We start from the raw sequence: 22051 nt of genomic DNA, 5'->3' as shown, positions 1-22051 counted from the left end.
ATTTTACTATGCATAGTTGTTCTTACAAGCTATAGATTGCAAATTCTGTTGATTTTACTAACATTTTCTTATGAATGTTTTAAATGATTTTAAGGAAATAGCTTAGAGAGTTTACCTTGATTAAGCAATATATCATCAACCTTCTACGTTAAAATAAATTTGTTTTAAGAAAAGTGCACACACACAAAAAGCCACAAAGCAATAGGACTGGAATAATAACCATCTCCGAAACAAAATGGAGATTGGGTTTGTTTTTCTTAAAACCAGCCAACAACACAATGGCTCTGATGTTGGGCAGCTTAGCAATAAAACAAAACATGTGTTTAGCTATTTGCTGTGTGGGAGGAATAAATGTGAGGATTTGTTAAAAAACAAAACAAAAGCACAAGTCAAGCTACAAAGAGCTAACACAAAGATGATAATTTAAATGTCTAAAAGGTTTGGTGAATAGCTTTTTTTAAAGGTGCTTATAGAGAGAGAAGCATGCTCTGTCTACTGTAATGCATGTTGCCATTTCCTCACTTTTAGGATGAGATTGGTTTGTTCTGTTTGTTTTCTGAAAGAGGGGGAGATGAGAAAGAAGAAAGGATATGCCCCCCCCCCCGGTAAGTGGCTGCCTAAAACATCTAGCACAAATCACACAACTGGTACCAGCTTCGGGGGAAACTATGACAGCAACCCAGTAATGTACTTGTATTGCACAGCAGCCTTGAAGTAGGTGACATCCATCTTGGATTTCAGCTCCACCTTGGGTCACAAGGAGAAATGGTGACCAGGGTGCATTGGATCTCTTGATATATCTAGTGCTTTTCTATGGCACCTGGTGGTGTAAATTTGTTCTAAGGTGGTGAGTGAGCAGCCAATAATGCTCTCTGCTGTTTTAATAATTCTACACAGCCCTGCTCTGTCCTGGGAAGTACAGCTTCCATACCACACACATAAACCGTACGTGAGCACGCTCTGTATGGCACAGTGATAGAAGGCAAAATACAACTGAATAATGTTATCACCTGCTGTTTTGATTTTTAAAGCTGATGCTGTTTTGAGATTGTAAAAGGTTTACTTTGTGATTTTATAGCATTATTTTATTCTATGGAAGTTCTAAATTATTTGTTTGATAGCTGTTGTGAGAGCTTTACTGGCAAAGGGCAGGATATTAATTTATTTCTAGGATTTATAAGTACATAAATGGCTTTGGGGGAGTTTTGAAAAAATCTGCCATGCAACATAGGGGTCATCTACTCAAAAGCTTTTTTTAAAAAAAATCACACACCCTCTCTTTATGTGCCCCTAGGCTTAGCCTACAGTATATTTTTTACATGCTGCACATTCACACTCCTGGACTGTGAAATGAAGGACTGTATATTTCATATTCTGCTTCTTTGCGGAAACCTGAAATGTAATTACATTGAAAATAATAATAAAGCTAATGCATTTTAATCTTTGAAACATAAAATATAATCTTATAAACTATATTAAATTGGAGAATTTTCATTCTGCATTAAGTGACACTGACCTGAAAAACAATTATTTTAAAATACTTATTTTCAAGCATTACAGCATTTAGGCTGCTAGTGTTAGGGGAATGTGAAGGAAATAATAATTGGGCAATTCTGACTTTCTGTCCCCAGGTTTCAAAATGTAGTTGCTGTAATTGTTTTCTGCAGAAATTAGTCTGCAAAGAGTTTGCAATCTACCCCTACCTCAACATTTACATCAAAACCATGTAAGCAACCTTGTTTATCGAGGGAAACATAATTCTTATTTATTTGTGTGTGTTATGCTATAGTCACTTTATTCATTGATATAATTTTAATTTAATTTTTTACCTTGTGCTGAGCTTTAAACGTGTCTTTGACTGGGATCAACTGAATTCATAACTAGTTCCCCACACCCAAGGAAGCTTTGGGTTGTTGTTTCTTAAGCAGCACCCCACCCCCATATTGCATGACAAATCTACACAATCACTTTGTGAAATGCCACTGGGGTCTGCTGTTTGAAGGATGTTGGGGTGGGAATATCAAAAGTCCTACTGGGCATACCAAAAGTAGGTCTTTGGACGTTCCCCTTATCTCATTCCCTGTCACAATCTTGTGAGGCCAAGCTGTTAATAAGTGCATTTAGAGATGGAGGCCAGAGACAACTGCATTTCCGCACAGTGCAGACACAAACCTTGGTTTATTAAGCCAATCTGTGCATGGGTGCAGGTAGATAAACAAACCACTAAGAGGTGGGCATAGCATTATGCAATCTGAACCCTGGATTGTGGCTGGCTTCACTGTCATAAACCATGACAACTAAGCTGAAAACAACCCTTGATTTCAGGCTAACCTGCTATTGTGGCTTATTACTGTATTGTGAAACAAACTATGGTAATATCCTAGGTTCAGGTGGACTGTTAAGGTAGTCAACTTCATGGTTTATTTACCTTCTCACATGAAGGGAGGAGCAAAGAGTGTTTGGGTGGTGTGCATCACTCACAGACCAAGCACATTACAGCTTCATAAACCAGCCTCATGGTGAGATGCAGGGGTAGGCAAAGTGGTCCTTCCAGATGTTGTTGGACAACAACTCCCATCCCCAATCATTGGCAATGATGGGAGCTGTAGTCTAACAGCACTTGGAGGACACCATGTTGGCTACTCCCTGGCTTAGTGTTGCTTGCGACTGCTGCTGCCTGACTCCAAACATTGAGTTTATTTATTTATGAATGAATGAATAAGGCACTTAGTGAATACCTGAGAGATGTACAGAAATAGTTCTAGGCTGCAACAGGAACAATAGCATTGCCCGCTGGGTAACCTGATGTAATAATAACATTTTTAAAGCACTGGTTCCTTCATAAAGTACTAAATTAAGTAATTAAAAACAAGGCCTCAAGAAAATCTATTACTACTAATAAAGATTATCACACTGGGAACAAGGACAACTGGCGACTCCAGATTTCTAGAGCAAAGCCTTAAACAAATGTTTCAAAACTCAATTGATTTATGACAATAATTGTTAAGTACTGCACTGAGCAGAGATTATATTGGGCATAACTAACTGCTCATCTGTGAACAAGATCGACCACATCTACATTTTTAACCCTGGAGTTTCATTTAAACATACAGGTATTAAGATTTCTTCTCTACAGATAAATTATGTTTCCAATTATGCAGATCAACTGGGATTCATCCTCTGGGATTTTTACATTTACTGCATGTCAATGAGGATGGGAAATACCATTATTCTGGATGCAAAGTCTGCTGTGTTTCCATGAACAGTGGAATAAACCCCACTCCACATCAGCAGGCTTTTGAAGCCCATTATTTTTATGTTCAACAGTTCATAAGCCAAACATTATTGCAAGAAAACCAATTAATTTCTCATTTGCATTCCCATAAAAAAAATTACCAGAGGAAAAAATACCCCAACACAACCATGTTGCAAAAACATTAGCCTCCTGCATATAATTTGAAATGTAGTTCTGCAAAATATAATTGCAAGCTCATAATGCTTTTTGGTAACAAATTATAGGCTACCTTACTCATTTAAAACCCTTTTACTGAGGTTTATTAAAAAATGTATCTTCAAGGTAGGCTATAAAATATAGTTTAAAAAACACAAGAACAAAGATAACAAACAAAAAAAGCAGCATCAGCTTCAGACATCAACAAATCCTATCAATGACGGCTCTTAAGAACCAATTTAAAGAGGCACTAAACCCAGTAAACATCCAGACAATCAAAACCATATCTACCTGGTACCTAAGTCATATCAAGGACTGATAAGGAGAGCGAGATCCACAATTGAGATGCTGCCACAAGACAGACCCTATTTTTGTCAACCAGAGACCTTTTCTCTCTCAGGTCAGAATGCCAGAGCTGAGCCTTTGGTAAATATATTAACACCTGGGCAGGTACATCGAATCAGAGGGGTAGTTTGCACTTAACACAGTTCACAGTTAAATGGAGTAGCCTCAGTCAGCTGAGCAAGGCATTGGGTTTGCATGCTCCTCTCTCATTACAACCACAGACTCTCCAAGTGTCCGTATTTTCCAGGGACGCCCCTGATTTACTGGCCCAGTTTCTGATTTGATCCTGGAATGTTACACTTTTCCTTAGGGTGTCCCTATTTTCATTGGAGAATTGTTGGAGGGTATGGAGTTATCCAACCCCCGAGCCATCTGAAGGCAATCCAGTAAGGTGTGTGGGGTATAAACAGTAAAATTACAATTATGGAATGGGACGTCCCTATTTACACGGCAGAAATCTTGGAGGGTATGCACCCCACACCTCCATAAAAAGGGCTTCAGCTGAGGTTACTTTCAATTTCAAAGAATCTTGGCTTAGTGTTACGTGTGAGCCAGGAATATGGATTTAAAAACAAGCAATTGTTAGTTACACAAGCCAGGTTTTTAAACTATGGTTGAAGTTAGCTTGTTTAGCTAAGAATCAGCCAGCCAGAGTTTGTTTTACTGACCAGCGGGGGGGAAAGCAGGGAGTGTGCAAGCCCAAGGCCTTGCTCAGGAGCTTAGCCACACATTGCTAAATCACTCTTTAGTATCATGGGGCAAACCAGTAAGAATATTGGTTCCATGGGGAAAATCCAGCTAGAAGCCTAGCCAGATTCACTATACAAAATGTACATGAATACATAGTTTTCACATGCAAGGAAAATTACACTACAAAACTACTCTAGGGTCATTAGCACAGGATTCTTTGGAGGGTAATTGAAATCAACATTAAGAGGGCAGCAACAGCAGCTAAGGAAATTTCAAGGATTTGTCAGGTTCCCCAAGAGAGGAGTGCTTTTCTTTTCTTCCCCACTCCACACTGCAAGTGCCACAATTGGCAAGGATAAGCATTCCTAAAATAAAGTCGCCTGTTAACAGCAATTAAAGAAGGGTAAACTAACTCGTGCTGCCAGCAGACAGCACTAATCCTGAGCAGAGCAGGGTACAGGTAAGTGTGTGAAGGACCAACTCTCCCAACTTGGCACTCTCCAGACGTTGTAGTTCAACCCCATCAGCCCCAGTCAGCATGGGGACTTGTAGTCTAAAATATCTAAAAAGTCCTGAGTTGGGCGGGGGGCAGTGGGGCTGGTGAAGGACATGAGAGGAGAATCTTTCCCCCTTACAATGGTTACATATTAGGGTTACTAACAGGTTTGAATGGGAGGGGGGACCATCTGGACAGTTGCCTAAATTGTTCCAATTACAACCAGGTTTATTAATAAAGAGACTCTGGCCCTTTTCTCATTAAAAATATGTTTTGTTGCATTGACTTTACGCATACTTCTTCATTTCACACATGTGCAAATATAGTGGTGGTGGTGGTGAAGGAACCCTAGCCCCAGAGAGGTTAGACTGGCTCCCTCTTTGCAACCCTTCTGCTGGCAGGCCAAGACCTTTCGATTCAGGCAAGCCTTTGAAAGCTAAGGCGGAGATGATACTGATCACTGGGCTGCTGTCAAGTCAAACTGCTTTTTATTTACAGGTTCTAAATGGGTTCCGATGCATTTTAATTATTGTCCTTAACTATATGTTTTTATTACTTTGTATATCATAATGCTGCTTTAAAATGTTTTAAGCTGCCTTGAATCCAACTTGGGGGAAAGGCAAGATGTTAATGTGTTAAATAATAATGAAACTAAAAATTAACTACGTAGATGCAAGCCTGTGTGATGTGAAGCTGCCACCAACTCTTGCTGTTCTCACTTGGTTTGCTGCCTGCCCCCTTCCCAGCTTGCCATAGGCCAGCTGCCCTGCTTGCTGTGATCACTGACAGTGCTTGTGACAGCAGAAGACTCATGGCAATAGCAACGAAGAGTGGGAGGGAGCCACTCTGTCCTCTTCCCAGAAGCCTGGGCAGCAGCGGAGCTTCATGCTCTGCCAACGGGGGCGGAAAGCAGGCGCGCTGCCCCCAGGGATGTGGCATGTGTTTTGGGGGTGGGGGTGGGTTTTGGGAGCGGGGCGGGCAGCCGCGATGGCACCCCTGGGATCACGCCGCCCGGGGCGCCCCGCCCCCACCGCCCCTATCTTCCTACGCCCCTGAGCCTGGGCAAATCTCACGACCCTCCTCCACTTGAACCTGCAGCACAGCACAGAAATGGCAGTGCCCAAAATGAATTAATGATCGTACCGGCCAAATCTCCCTGTGGCATCCTCTGCCAGGGTGCAGTCAGGGCAGCTAAGAGGGTAGATGAATGCAGATAAGAGATGAACATGTAGTTCTGAATGGATGCAGTTATCCCTTTCAATTCAAATGGGCTCTGACCCCAGAGTGCTTTTAATTTCTATTTGGCAGCTTGTATTGCGAAGTTATTGGGCTGCATGCTCAAATTCAGGCTTTAGATAGTCTTGTAATGAACAGGATACTAGGAACAGGTTTGTGAACTATTGTCCAACTAGCAGATTTATTGCTAGAAGGAAAGGAATTGAGGCAGTAAACAAAGCAGCACCTTTGCTTGTGTTGGGAGCGATGTAACATGCATTACAATTAGCAATGCACAGGGCAGAAAGGCGCCGTCTCTTTCCCTGAAATGTCTTTGCTTGCCTCCTCAAATAACTGATTACACAAAGCATCCAACATCTCAAGCAAACAGCCAGCAGCACATCAGGTTACACTTTTTGCAATGCCTACACTGTACGAGATGTTTAAAGAGAGAAACACACGTTGAGATTTGCATTGACTGCTGTTGAGCAAAATCTTTGCAGACAGCCACTTAATTCTCTTCCCAACACTCATTGTTTCCATTTATTCCAACAGAAGGCATCTTGTGTGACATTTACGTACTTATTTTCCTTCATTGCAGCCGATTTAATGGAACTCAGTGAATTCTAGATTCCCAATAAGCGCATTCTGTGCATAAGGAAATTGAGAAGCAAAAATCTAAGCAAGCAGACAGCCGTGCCATTTCCACACATAGACAAAAATGTCTGTTTTATGATGCACATACTTCCCACTAAAGTTTCTGCACCTTCATTCCTGTGATGCACCTTCATTCTGCACCTTCATTCCCCTAACCCGGAAGTAGCTGCTTCTGGTTGCGAACTTTGCTCCAGGATGCGAATGGAAATCGCGTGCCAGAGGAGCGCGTGCAGCGGGAGGCCCCATTAGCGAAAGTGCACCTCAGGATAAGAACGGTTTCAGCTTAAGAACGGACCTCCGGAACGAATTAAGTTCGAAACCAGAGGTACTACTGTAAAAGGATTTGTGCTACCTGTTGGGATTTCTGGCTTCTTCTATTGAACAATGGACCCCACCAAGACCATATTATGTTTTCAGATGTCTTGATGGCTTTATTGTTTGTGTCTGTGCTACCCAGGGCTCTTTTGGGAGGAAGGGCAGGATATAGATTAAATTAATAAAATAGTAGTATCACAAACAACTTCAGTTCAAAGAACAGCTTTACCAAGCACTGGTGCTTGATAACCACGAATCCAAAGCCCGTTGGGTGCACGTTACTGGTCGAGTCATCACAGAAAAAGACTGTTTCTATAGTCTCACAGTAAGAGGAATGAAGCTGAGCAGAACTGAAGAGTGAAGGTATAACTTTCTACCAAATAGCTACTGCATTAAATGATAATGGCCACTGGCTACAAACAATAACAATCTGACGGACTACACTGAGACTGAACAGTTTTCTTCATAGCAAACCATGTCGCTTTCACACCACGGCTATCTGTCTGGAGTCCATATCTTATATACTGAAAGTACTTTTGTATCCAAGAAAATACGGCTGCAGCTCTATACTTATTTAGGCAGGATCGTTTTCACATTTATCTAAACAACCTGTGAATTTGTTCAGCAATGCATGGAAATACATTACTTAGGCCAATGCTATTAATTCCACCGATAAAGAGGTTTCCAAGACCAGGAATAATTCTGAAATAACAAATCTGTTTTTGTAGCCAAATTAAAATACCTTGGAATACGAAAAGCATCTGAAATAGCGTTCTCTGATTGATTAGGCCAATGCTATTTTCACTCTGGTTGATGTACTTATTTTCAAGGCTGAGAAAACTCTTATGCAGTTTACCAAACTGGGTCTGGTCCACACAATCAATCCCTGGATTAATAAGGCAGGATACACACAAGCTGCATGCAGGTCAGGTCAGGGCCGGTCCAATATATTTTGGCACCTGAGGCAAACCACAACATGGCGCCTTTCTCTGCCAGGGCTGAGAGGTCTCTGTAGAGATGGCATGTGGGGTAAGGGCTGGTGAGGAAGAGGCAGATCCAAGTAGCATGCCACAGCCTTCGCTGCTACTGCAGCAGTGGGCAATGCATTCCTTGGATACCAGATCTCCTCCCTCTGTGGATTCTGCCGCCTGAGGTGGATGTCTCACCTTGCCTCATGGCTGGACTGGTCCTGATGCAAGTATACAGAGGTCCTTTCCAGCCCAGTATGAACCACCTCAAAAACTACGCTTATTGGCTTACAAACAAGCCAGGGTACTGACTTTAAATCATGGTTTAATATTCCGGCTTGTTTGCAGGGCATTAACTATAGTTTATGGGTTCACATTTAAGGGGCAAGTCATTGTTTACAGCTTATTTTGCTGCTCACATGTAGGGGGTGAGAAAGTGCATGGTGCCATTCATATCCCTGGCTTTAAGTGATTTGTCCATGGAATTCTATTATGAAAAAGGATGACTCTTCAACAGAGTCTCCTAGATAACTGCTATGTAATTATATTATTGCTGGTAATAATATCAACCTTTTAAAGAAAGTTTTAATTGTTGCAAGGTTGTGTTATGACTTATATAGCACCATCTATGTACATGGTGCTTCAGCAAAGGATGAGAGGACAGATCCATAAAAAAAGATGAAAAGGAGTGTGGCAGTTGGAAAATGGATTAGGCCTAAACTAAATTGGCATAAAGATGCTCAGACTAGAGAGGATCCCTCTCCCCTTTCAGGCACAATTTAAAGCTGTTAAGCTGTTTATAATGATATAACTGTCAAAAATAGTTTAGCTGGCGTGACTATTTTGGCTACATCTGTTGCAAAAATAAACAGCGTGTTCTTTACATGCAGGGCACGGATCATTCACATCCCTTCTTAGTTGTCCTCCTCTTTCAAAGAGATGAAGAATCTGTGGTACTCCAGATTTTTCCTGAACTTCTAGCTCCCTTCAGCCCCACCCAGTTCGGCCAATGGTAAGTGAAGATGGGAGCTGTAGTTCAGCAACATCTGGAGTGCACCAAGTTCCCCATTCCTACTGTGTCCCTTACAATTCAAGTTTAGGTTACCATCTCATACCCGCTTACCATAGGATATGTCCCATTGAACCCAAGCATAGGTTTGCATTGTTAATCTTTTAAAATCCCTTCTCAAATCCCACATTTTCAATGCAATATTTGGGACATCCCCTGCAGTCCCTGTATCACACTGCTCCTACTCAACCTGAGTACATGTAACTGAAATGTAATTTTCATTTATTTATGCAAAATTTTACACCCCACTCTTCCCTTCTAAAAAAAGATCAACTAAAGCATAAAAACAAGTATAAAACAATAATCCATCATTTAAAAAAATCCCAGACTAAAAGTGGGAAAGAGAAAGAACACAAGAAGCTAAACTATGAAAGAATAAATTAAGCAACAATAAAATCAAAGGCTTCTGTTCTTCTGTTGTCTCCTCTCTTGTAGAATTTTAGCTGACAAACTCTTTGAGGCTGTACCTGTCCTTCTATACTTTGGAAAGTGCAATGCAATTATAGTTCTAAACAGTGTTTTTTATTATTGAAAACTGGGGCGTTGCTTTTTCTATACTGGTCAAAGTGCTGTGGGTGCCAAATAATACCCTCCACAAAGTTAGGCACTATTTTTAGAAGGTTAAGGGGGCATTCAAAAGTAAAGCAGGGAATACACCTTCTGGTTCTCTTGTCATTAAAGCACTGAGCATGGATGTTTCTGAACAGACATCCTGTGCAAACAAAGCAATGGAGAGCTAGAGACCTGACTGTGCTCCTCAGCCAGGCACAGAGACGCAGGGGTGCCAACTTGAATACAATATATTTGGGGGCAGGTAAGCCCTGCCCTGCATAACTGATCACATGAGGTACACACACAACATTTGAATAGCAATGCCCGCCAACTGTGGGGACCCCTGCCCCCTCAAATATTTTATTGTGGGGGCCAAAGCCCTCATGGCCCCTAGGAATTGACTCCTATGACAGAGAGATATGGTGAATACAGGGCCATAACAAAATGCTGCCCTATAATTCAAGCACTGTTTTTCGCTGCCCCCCCCCCTTCTGTCTAAAAGGAGCTTTTCTTATAGGACTCCCATTAGACACAGAATAACCTGCTAAGTTTGGATTCTTTTCTCCTCTTCCTGAGAAAACCCATTTTTCTTAGCTTGGAAAAAAATAATGTTGGATCTGAGTCCTGGACGCCACTCAGCCTTGGAAATTCACAATGCATAAGCGACTGCTTAATGTTCAGTTTAATTATTTGTAGATGTAATGCCAAACTGAACTTAAAAGGTATTTCAAAAGTAGTGACTCACCTGCAGTGAAATCATTATTCAGATCAATGAATGCATGGGAGTGAGGTGTGTACAACTTCTTCTGTGTGTCCAGAGCTATGTGCCACGATAAATTCCTATGAAGGGAAATTGTTAACAGTTAGTTTTAATAACAAGGTTAACACTTGAAGATCATCAATGTTGGCATTCAACCACTTGCACATAACTGATTTGACTGCAGTTATATAATATGTGTGCGAGAGAGAGAGCAACCTCTAGGTTTATACATACTCAGGCAATCATTTCATGGAATTGAGAAAGCAGGCTTTACCGACAAAGAGCTTATGCTACAATATATGTATCTGGTAGCCTTCAAAATGCAATGAGTCTCACACTGTTTTGACACAGTTCATTCAAATGGAAGAACAAAGTAAGAGGACAGAAAAACGCAATACCATTTCAAAGGACTAACACTGCCTTAGTTTGATCTGAGTAAACATTACTTGCATTCATAATACTTCTATTTTCCAGAAGAAGAAAGACCACTCTCCCATTGCAGAGTTGTTACCTTGCCTTGTGGTTAATGCTTTTAACCATGAGCTTGCTTGTTGGGCTAATTTGCTGTCGATTTTCTGGAATATGTTGTTCCTATTTTGTCATCTTAACCTTTTAATAAGCCCCTATTTCCCCAAAGCTAGTTAAACCAATGGGCCAATTTGTCTTGAATTAAGCCAGCCAACAATTTCAAATGGTAGTGCCCAGAATGCTGTGTCTTCCCTCTGTTTAGTATTCTACTGATCATCCCCAATATTGTAACTTGCTAACCAAAAGATCTCTGCATTACCACCATCTCCTCTCTCTCTCTCTCTCTCTCTCTCTCTCTCTCTCTCTCTCTCTCTCTCTCTCTCCATATTTTGATTTACGTTGAGTGACAATGGTTAGGATTTTTGTTTTTGCTCAGTTTCATACTTATTTGCCTGTATTCTGCATATTCATAGAACATTTCCAAGCAACAAATAAATGGAATCTCAAATAAGGTTGTTAGTACCATTCAACACACAGCTGGGAACTCAGCCAGACAACTGTACCCAAGATTCTGCCTCTGTGAGAATGACTAAGCAAGCATACAAATAGTGCAAATGTATTCTACACATATGAAGAACTTGATTTTTAGATCATGCAGAATAGCTATAACTGCGTAAGACAAGGCACTCTGGAACAGGAATGGGAAAGAAAGCTTATATGAAATCTCTCTAAGTCAGTTACTGGGCGGGGAGCTTTTTTTACTTCCAAACAGTTGCCTAAACATACTTAATTGGTATTGCTGTTGCTCCTGCTGAACTTCTTACTAGTTCATCCAATGATTAGGTATTCTTTAAGAAGATTTGGCTTAAGATACTTTATTCCTTCAAAGTCTTTGTTCTTACTTAAACCGATGCCCCTTTCTTGTCTCAGAATTTAACCTTCAGCCCTTATAAGCAGAAGCCTACTCATTGCAAGAAACTGAAAATTAATGGCTTATAAAAAACAAAAACACACACAAAATCCCAGGCTGTCCTTTGATGATAAGAGCTCAATTGAATCTGACTTCTTTGCTTGAGGTATTCGGAGGTGAAAATAAATTAAAGAAACAGCTAGCTGCGAGTAGGATCAGGCCAACATCACCAGATTCCTCATTCAGGGTAGGTCTGGGGAACCTGTGGCCCTCCGGGTGTTCTGGAACTACGACACCCATCAGTTCCAGCCAGCATGACCGAGGGCCAGGAATGATGGGAACTGTAGTCCAACAACATCTGGAGGGCCACACAGTCCTAATACCCATTATAAAGGGACACATACCACACCAGAAACAACTTTGATGATCCACAGCATCAACATGAACCCTTCAGGACAGGTGAGCGCCTGTGTGATCTAGCTTCAGGGAGACACATGTTCAGACCTAGCCATGAAGCCTGCTTGACCATGGGCAACTTACTCTATCTCAGCCTAAGCCATCCTTTCATATTAAAGGTACATCCTTCTGAGCTTGTTAAAGGAAGGGCAACATAAAGATGTAGTAGGGTTTTTTTAATTAAAAAAACCCAACCCCACAGTTCTGGCTTCTCCAAGTCAGTCAAGGCTCATAGGGAATCCTTAAAAAGGCAGGGGTAGCCAAGTGGTGCCCTCCAGATGTTGTTGGTCTTCAACTCCCATGAGTTCCCATGACTGATGGGAGTTGCAGTCCTAAAGCATCTGGAGAGTACCATTTTGGCTACCCTTCTCTAAGGAGACAAGTCAGCAAACTGTAAACAGCAAAACAGCAAACCCACTACATGCCTAGTGGGAACAGGATGAAATATAATATTTCCCCTCTCTCCTTCTTTATTCCATACTTATTAGTTCTATTGTTCAGATTTTGCACCCACTGCTGTCCAAGTACATTTCCCAAAAATTTCCCCTACCTTTGACAGACACGTTTCCATTTCCAAATGGATAAAGACACATCCTTGATAAGTCTGCGTTAATTTTGTCAGAAGTTCCCTATGAACTTATACACTTTCCCCCTTAAAAGACAAAGCATGAAATGCAAAGGAGAGCTGTGCTCTTCACACATTGTGAGGAATTTATTATAATGTGATCCATAATATTCAACCTTTTATTTTTAACAACCACGCTACTTTCTACTAAAAATATTCCCCCTCACTGGGGATGGGGGCAGGGGAGAGAGAGAAAAGAACAAGGAGACTTTTTTGTTCAAAAGCTGATAAAATCTTCCAACACAATCATTGCAAGGTTACGGTTGCTGTCATCTACACCCTTGAGGAATGTGCAGGCTTTGTTCCATAAGTCACAGTTTTTAAACAGAAGTCATCTTGATAAAAATGAAAGAGATTAATGGCCATAAAACTATCTCAGAAGGGCAGAAGAACTTCCCCCTAGACACTTAAAATGATTTCAACATCTAAACACTGTTTCTGTTTTCATAGTGCAAAATAATTTGCCCTGTCAAAAACAGATGTTATAAACAGATTTCTGAGATGAAAAAATCAAGTCTTAATAACAGGAAAAGGACAGCAATCCATCTAGTTATCCTAATATAGATATATTAAATTACTGGGTGATTTACCTAAATGAGGGAATATTTTACCTTTTTATTGAAGAACAGTACTCTTAGCCTGAATGATACAAATAGGTTTCTTAATTAAAACATTTAAGTGCCTGGGGACACATGATGTACCGTTTCTATGGAAACAGTGGCATAATCTGATTGACTTCTCTAGGTCTAATGCGCTTCTCTTGACACAATAGCTAAAAAGCCCCAGGGAAGTGCAAAACACTTCACAACAAACCATTTCCTTTAGAGCTGATGAGCATCACCATTGATTACATATAAAACTGAAACATCTGTCAAAGGCTTCAGACACCTGGATTTATTCTGCACTCAGTACCCTTCCATATGTCTATCTTCCTATATACATAAAAATGTAAGCCTGTCATCATACTCCGCAGTTCGCACAGCCACCAATAGGCTGCCCTGATCCATTAAGCCCAAAGAGCTCGTAGGAGTGGCTGGGTGCAGGGATACCAAAGAAGGGTATCAAAAACACCAGAGCAATTAGTTCTAGTGCTTCATTAAAAGAAAGGTCTAGAGCAGGCATCCCCAAACTGCGGCCCTCCAGATGTTTTGGCCTACAACTCCCATGATCCCTAGCTGTCAGGACCAGCGGTCGGGGAAGATGGGAATTGTAGTCCAAAACATCTGGAGGGCTGAAGTTTGGGGATGCCTGGTCTAGACCATGGGTAGGCAAACTAAGGCCCAGGGACCAGATCCAGCCCAATCGCCTTCTAAATCCGACCTGCGGATGGTCCGGGAATCAGCGTGTTTTTACATGAGTAGAATGTGTCCTTTTATTTAAATGCATCTCTGGGTTATTTGTGGGGCCTGCCTGGTGTTTTTACATGAGTAGAATGAATGTGTGCTTTTATTTAAAATGCATCTCTGGGTTATTTGTGGGGCATAGGAATCTGTTAATAATTTTTTTCAAGATATAGCCCGGTCCTCCAGAAGGTTTGAGGGACAGTGGACTGGCCCCTGCTGAAAAACTTTGCTGACCCCTGGGCTAGACTTACAGTAAATCAGCCTGCCATGTCTCCCAGCATTTACAGACAAGGAGATGGTTTGACCATGCCCAAGTAATTGTTCCTACACAAAGCAGCAAACACCACTTTGTTCAGAACTTCCCCTGACTTCCCCTGACCAGATAAGGGCATAGGTGGCATCAGATAGTTCCCCTTTCTGTGCTCAGAGCCCAGCACCCCAAGCCCACAGATATGGATAGCTTCAAAACAAGACAATTAGCCTATATCAAAGCAAGTGAATATAAACATATATGAGCTCATTGTTACAACAACTACTTATTAATTGTGGGATTATATTGACTACTACGATGGCATTTGCAGACCTTCCAGAATAGTTCGCCTTTGGTTCAACAATGCATAGGCAGCCACAACAACTGCAGCATGACAAATGGCAGGCAGGTGAGCAAGGAAGTAGTATGGGTGGCAAGTGGCTCTGGAGAGCTGTTTAATTGGGGGGGGGGGGAGCTGTGAAATATCGCCCTGCTCTGTTAAAGGCACCTACAAGGTTTAACACACAGGGAAAGGTGCTTCACATAGAAGTTCCTCTGTGATATGCTTCCTCCATCCTTTAAAATGGTGAGGGGAATGGAGCGAGTTGTGTGTGGAGGGGTTTGGTCAGGTGGAAGGGAAGGGCAGTTAGCAAAGGTGCAGCAGCCCTTAGTGTTCATATATACCTCTAAAATGATGGAAACATTAAACAATTGATCATGTGGATTAATTTATTTAATAACCTGATTTAGAAAAGAAGAGCACATGTAAAAAATGTAAAAAATAGGGCACATGGCCCTATTTGATTTCCAAATAGAGTCACAACTTATTACCTAACAGATTTTTAAAATTACTATTAAAAGGATGATTTCTAGCAACATAATAGATAGCAAATATACTCCTAAAAAGAGGCATGCTCCCTTCTCTCACAAACAGGAAAGGATGCCTCTTCTAAGATGATTTCCTCTAACAACAGGAGGGAGGAACCTGCAACTCAACTCCCAGCAGCCCCAGCCATAGCAATTACTGCCTCATCTTGGTAAGCACAAGTGTTGTGCATTTACCTTCAACAAGTCAGCTCACACCAAGCTTCCACAATAGGCTTCTTTCCATCCTGCCATACTTTTCTCTATTGTTCCTAGTGACCAACCATCACAGACTTGTTCCATTGGAGTATTGTAAAGAAACACAGCAGTCAGATGTAGAAATTAATTTGTTTAATAAGATTCGAGTAAACGAACCATTCAATTTTAAAAGGATAATGTATAGGTTGAGATATTATTCTGAATAACAGATATTTGTGTTCATAATTTGTGAATATTGGTAATTTTGCGTTTATAGTGTTTCATAAAATAAATAAAAGATAAATAAAAAGAAACACAGCAGCTAGAGCTGAAACATCAGCACCCAAAACGTCATGCACCCTTCTACATTTTCAGCACAGAATTTCCCTCCCAGCTCTTGTTCGCATCGACCATGGTTTAACACAGGCATCCCCAAACTGTGGCCCTCCAGATGTTTTGGCCTACAACTCCCATGATCCCTAGCTAACAGGACCAGTGGTCAGGGATGATTGGAATTGTAGTCCAAAACATCTGGAGGACCGAAGTTTGGGGATGCCTGGTTTAACAATACCATCCACACCATTATATATCATCTTTTATGTTACAGTCCTTTTACAGGGATCTGAAACCATTGTTTAAAGCTCATTTGGAAATCCTGATTAAGTGTGAAACTAACAATGGCAAGCATCATAGTGCAGAAGTAATTCTTAACTACTGCTCAAACAAACCCTGTAAGAATAGTCTTGTTGGATCAGACCAAACACCTGTCTAGTCCAGGATTCACTTCACTCAGTAGTCAGCCAAATGCCTTTGCTTTGGGAGTCCACAAGAGAAGGGAAGTAGGGTTTTTTTATCAGAGAGCACATTATCTGCTCTCAATCACTTACAAGGCCTCCTTTTCGGTCATCATACAAGACAAGCGATAAATATGCCAAAATGTGATAAAGCATGCATAAATGTTGGTACCGTGTTTCTCCAAAAATAAGACACCGTCTTATATTTATTTTTCCTCAAAAAAACCACGGTGGCTTATTTTCAGGGGATGTCTTTTTTTATTAAGTATGGTACAGTTTTGGGGCATGGCTTATTTTTGGGGTATGGCTTATTTTTGGAGAAACACGGTATGTAATGCTATGCTAAACCATTACTCAGTGTGAATGAGCAAATATGCAGGCTTCCAGAGAGGAGAATACGACCGCTTTGCTCCTCATCACTCAATATGCTGCCACATTGTGCTGTAAAAAAGTTGTGGTGTGGCTTTGCTCTCTCCAGACAAACCATAAGCTGTAACCAAGATCTATCCTATGACTTATGGCACATGGTTTGTCTGGATAGTGCTAAACCACAAACCAGGGTTCAGACAGCAGGCTAAGCCAAACCATGGATCAGCTCAGTGGCAAATGACTTGGAAAGAGCAAAGTGTCCACAATCTCTCCTCTGGGAGTCAGGATACTTTCTCATTTGCACCAAGAGTTATGTGCAAATCAGGCTGGTGTGTCTTCAGAGGCAATTATACACTGAATTCTACCTCCCTGTAAGCTCTAGTACCAAATGCATATCTAAAGCTTAGTTCACTGCAAGCCCAAAAATCTCTTACAGCAGGATTTATGACACCAATATTGTAAGACTCAACAATGCATCTTTTCAAAAAGTAATAAATAAATTCAGCTTACCTGCCAAGCAGTACCTGTGGCTTGTCAGAATCACTTGTAGCTCCAAATACATCAGGAATTAAGTCACCATCAAAACTGCAGGAGCAACAACGATAAGCTGAAATTTCCAGCTGCTCTGTCAATAATATGACAATTCCTCCTCCCCAAAGTTTAATACTGCCCTACCCCCAAGTATGCAGATGCTTAGAAAAATATGAAGCTGTCTTATAGCAAATCATGTCACTGGTCCATCAAACTCTGTATTGTCCACACTCACTGGCAGCGTCTATCCAGGGTTTCAGACAAAGGTGCCTCTTTACCTGGAGATGCAGGGAATTGAATTGGGACATTCTGCATGCAAAGCAGGTGCTCTGCCATTGAGCTACAGCCTTTTCTTAAAATCTGAAGAACAGAGGTTGGCTAAATACCACATTTTAAATGATTATTACTTTTACACTGCAATCCTATATACACTTTCCTGGGTGAAAGTCCCACTGAACTCAATGGAGTTTATTACAGAGTGGATACTGCACAGTGAATCAATAATATTTTCTCCGTTTTACAGTCAAACCTCAGTTTTAGAACGTCTTGGCTACCGAACTTTTTGGAAGCTGAATGCTGAAAACCCAGCAGTGAATGCTTCCATTTTTAAACGCGCCTCTGAAGTTGAATGGCTTCTGAGGTGCCTTTCTCCATTTTTCTCAATGGAACATGCTGACAGCCCTTTAATCCCTGGGTTTTGAACGTTTCAGAAGTCAAACACACTTCCGGAAAGGATTACATTCAAAAACCGAGGTTCCACTGTATTCTAATTTACATTTTGTAAATTTGTCGCATAATACTGAACATATACTTACTCCATGATTAGTGGCTCATCATGAAATGTTTTATTTAATAGAAACTTACGATTTACATCTGAAAGGAAAGAAAAATCACACTTGTTACTCTTGGTTCTCCCAACTGCTAAGTATTTCAAGCATTCTTATTTATTTCTGTGGGCTGACTATTAATACAGTTCATTTAAATTAACACAATGTTTGTTTTTTAATGAGCTGATGTGCATGTAGCACTAAACCCGGAATGGGGAACCCCTTGGCCCAAAGGATTTAATCCAACCTTCTAGGTCTCCTCCTGCCCATGAGCTGGTCAGCGGGAAGCTGCTGAGTGGGGAAAGGGTTTTGATCTCATGCAAACTGAGCAACTGCAGTTTGTTTCTCGCGAAGAAGATATGCTGCCAGATCAAATCAGAGAGGAGTATATGAAAGCAGAGACATAGACTTGTGTTCCTTGCAAATATGCAAGGACTGTTCATAGTTTTTATAACTGCATGCATGCAATTTTCTGGATGCAGCTACATTTTAAGGCTCTGAATAGTTGTTAAGGCAATACTTGCTGTTCAGTTGTACATTGACATTATTTGCCTTCTTCTGCTGGGATTAAGAAGCCCCTTTTGCTTTTTGTGCAGTCACAAAAGAAAGGTTGTGTGCCTAGAAAGGACGGATTTGAACTAGGCATATTCACTCTACCCCAAAATAATAGTGGGGTGTGGGGGGGGGGGTAAGCATGAACATAGGAAGCTGCCTTTTATTAACCAGACCATCTGTCTGTCTATCCAGGGTTTCAGACAGTAGATTTTCCCTGTCCTACTTAGAAATGCCTGGGAACTGAACCTGGAACCTTTTAGATGTGCTCTACCATTGACCTATGGGCCTTACCCATGTGCGTAGGTTATGTGCCCATAGGGCACTTAAACACATGGAAGTCAGTGGTGGCATGAACAAGTGCAACACCAACTCTCCAACCCCCTCTCCATACATAGACATCTTTCAGGACTGCACTGGATGATCACTTTCTAGAAATTTTAAAATGGTATTGCCTACCTAAAGTTTGATTATTTCCCCAGAAAATTAAGACTGATAGGTCAGCATTAGGTTGTTTTTGAGGACGAGTTGTCAGGAGCACATCCATTTGTGAATCACCATCATAATCACCAGGAACCACACTGGTTATCACCACATTTCTAAAATTAAAAAAGGGTAAAGTATTGTTAATTACTTAGTGCGTGATTGCAAACAATCATGTTTTCTTTTAACAGTGATTTGCACATAATTCCTCTTCTAATGCAGCATAATACTTGAGCATTATATCATTCTCTATGTTCTGCCCACAAAACTCTTGAGGTGTTTCCAACTGCTGAATCTATTTCAAGCTTTTAAAATAGGGCTTAATAAATTGCTTCCACATAGAATATAGACGCAAAGGTGAAACCCTGGACAGAGAAGGAGCGAGCAGAAAAGAAGGACTGTCATCATAAAGCTTTTGAAAGATGAATAGAAAGTTTATTATGGCATACATTAGGCAAATGGCAGGGCTAACATCTATTCCAAAGTCTACCAATGGAGCCAAAGTCTCTGCCTTGGCTCATATTTGAACAGGGTCTTTCCAATTCCCTGCGCCAACAAAAAATGATCCCCTGAGTAACACTTGGTGGTGCACAGGATTCTTTTCTACATGTCACACACAAGGAGATAAGAGGCATTCCTAGACTAAGTTCCTCAAAGGCTCTCCCCCACAAAAAAAGCTTCAGCTGGGTTTAAAATGAGGAAAAATTAAACATGCCCTTGTCTGTAGCATAAGAAAGAAGTGGAATATTTTCTCAGTAATTCTTTACAAACTAAATGGCAATGCCAATATTGAAAACTGCAATCCTAAACAAACATATTGGACAGTAATTTCCATAACAAACATGTTCAGGATTTCTCTGCCCAATTCTGAATGTAAAGTGTCATTTCAAGTCTACAAGCCACTAATTATGAAGGTTATCACTTCTCAGGTTACCACAAGTTTCCTATGTGCAAATCACAAAGCCACAAGCCACAACCTTCAGACTTAAGTCCCATGGTAAATAAATTCAGCAACTGGACAGTTCATTTAAGTTCAGCAATCAGACAGTTATAACAAATAGCACACAACAGCCTTTTGGAAAGGCTTATGCCTGTTCTGATGGGATGAGAAGAGAATTCAATCTGCTATATATCAGATGTATTTAACATACCTTATAAAGAGATACTTACGTTAATAATAATTTGACTTTGGGCTTAAAATAGGGCTCTTTTTGGTCTGCCAGGAAAATATTTAATTCACCATCTGAAAACCAAAGAAAAACATGACTGTAGCCTAAAATGAAAACATCAGATCAGGAACTGTCATGTAATACATGATTTTTTTAACTACCCTCTGAGAAACTTGTTCCACAATACAGTAACTCATCTGTTAAGGAACCCTAGAGTAAGTGTTGTATGCTTTACATAACTTTCTAGGGTAAGTGTACATACGCATGCACACACACAGAGTTCACCAGGCACACTGCCAGCTCTGCTAGGCTTTTACTCTTTCTCTTTACAAAGTGGGAGAGTGCCCCTAGAACAGACCTAGCACTCCCATGAATGCTCCAGGAAAATATAAGTAATGATGTACAAACTTTTCCAGGGAATCTTGTTCAGCATTACAATACTAAACTTCTCACTGAGTAAGCCCTAGGTTCCCTGGAACAAAGTTTGAAAACCACTGTAGCAATACAGTGAGATAGACACAGACACCCACACCCACACCCCAGGTCTAAATGTCATTCCAAATCATACTTTGTCTTTACACGAACAAGTCTAATTGGTCTACATGCTCAGGTCAACATGCTCCCTGCTCCCATGCATTTCATAAATTGTTTCCCTCCCTCCTTTCATGGTTTCCCTAAAAATTAGATTTTTGTTTTGCCTCAAAAAGAAAACTATGAATTGGAAAATATCATGGTTTTCAATTCTTGTTTGCAGGGCAAGCACAAACCATAGTGTTCTGGTTATTGCAAAACTGCAAGCTATGGTTTGCCTAAAAAGAGGTAACTGCTGCATGTGAAGGAAAGTGAGTTTGGCTTCACAACTGAACCACTTCAAAGTCACATCTTTCCTTATCTGGGCTTTATGAATCTTATCTTGCGTTATGCAGTTTCCCATTTCAATATGTTTCTTATCAGTTACAAGGGTAACAGAGACATATCTTGACAAATCTTGTTCTTTATCACTACAAAGACAATTGCCTGCTATGAATTTATATGAATCTACACATAACAAGAAAACCTATGAAACTTACAGAATTTGGGGCCGAAAAGTTGCTCTAACCATGCTGTTGGGCTTCAGTATACAACAAAAGCCCATCCCAACTATTTCTATGAATTGTGATTTAGTCTGGAATCAATGACCATGTCTGAGGCATGCTGCAGACATGTGAGTTGTATTGGATCATTAGGGCGTCGTGGCATGCATGAGGACCAATAACCAACAACAGGTTTCTTTCACCAGCTCAGAGATTTCTACCCTAAAGCTAACACTCCTTTTGTAAACACCGAATTCACTTCATATCCACAATTGGCAGACATGGGGCTGCTCAAGCCATGCTCTACTCGGCTCTAGTCAGAGTGAACCTATTGAAATGAATGCACCTAACTCTACCTATATGATCCATTTTATACTGTTGCCAAATGTCTGTAAACAATCAAGTGGTATATAAATTGTTTTAAAAAACACACAAAACTTAGCTATGCCCATTCATTTCTGTAGGTCTACTGTGATCAGAACTAACAATGTAAACAACCCTTCACCATTATTTTGGCAGATCCATTGCAACTGATTAATCTCCTTGCCTGGGTCCAACACCTCCCCACCACCAGGTCCTTTGCCTCCCCAGGCGAGAGGTGGGCCATTATTGGAGAGAGGA

The 22051-nt window shown here is 40.8% G+C and overlaps 1 protein-coding gene across 1 annotated transcript in view; it reads right to left on the bottom strand.

The window, feature by feature from the left end:
* ITFG1 (integrin alpha FG-GAP repeat containing 1) overlaps positions 1–22051 on the bottom strand; it is a 110578-nt gene that overhangs the window by 87506 nt on the left and 1021 nt on the right. The window contains exons 2-6 of the mRNA XM_035117352.2: positions 20359–20431; positions 19165–19304; positions 18142–18199; positions 17306–17380; positions 10504–10598 (exon numbers count right to left, since the gene is read on the bottom strand). Of these exons, the coding sequence (XP_034973243.2) occupies positions 10504–10598; positions 17306–17380; positions 18142–18199; positions 19165–19304; positions 20359–20431 (441 nt within the window). The remainder of the gene's footprint in view (positions 1–10503; positions 10599–17305; positions 17381–18141; positions 18200–19164; positions 19305–20358; positions 20432–22051) is intronic.

This window comes from Zootoca vivipara, chromosome 6 (genome assembly GCF_963506605.1).
Source record: "Zootoca vivipara chromosome 6, rZooViv1.1, whole genome shotgun sequence".
Classification (NCBI taxonomy): Eukaryota; Metazoa; Chordata; class Lepidosauria; order Squamata; family Lacertidae; genus Zootoca; species Zootoca vivipara.
The sequence above is the reverse complement of the archived record's forward strand: the minus strand, read 5'-3'. Positions and strand labels throughout refer to the sequence as shown.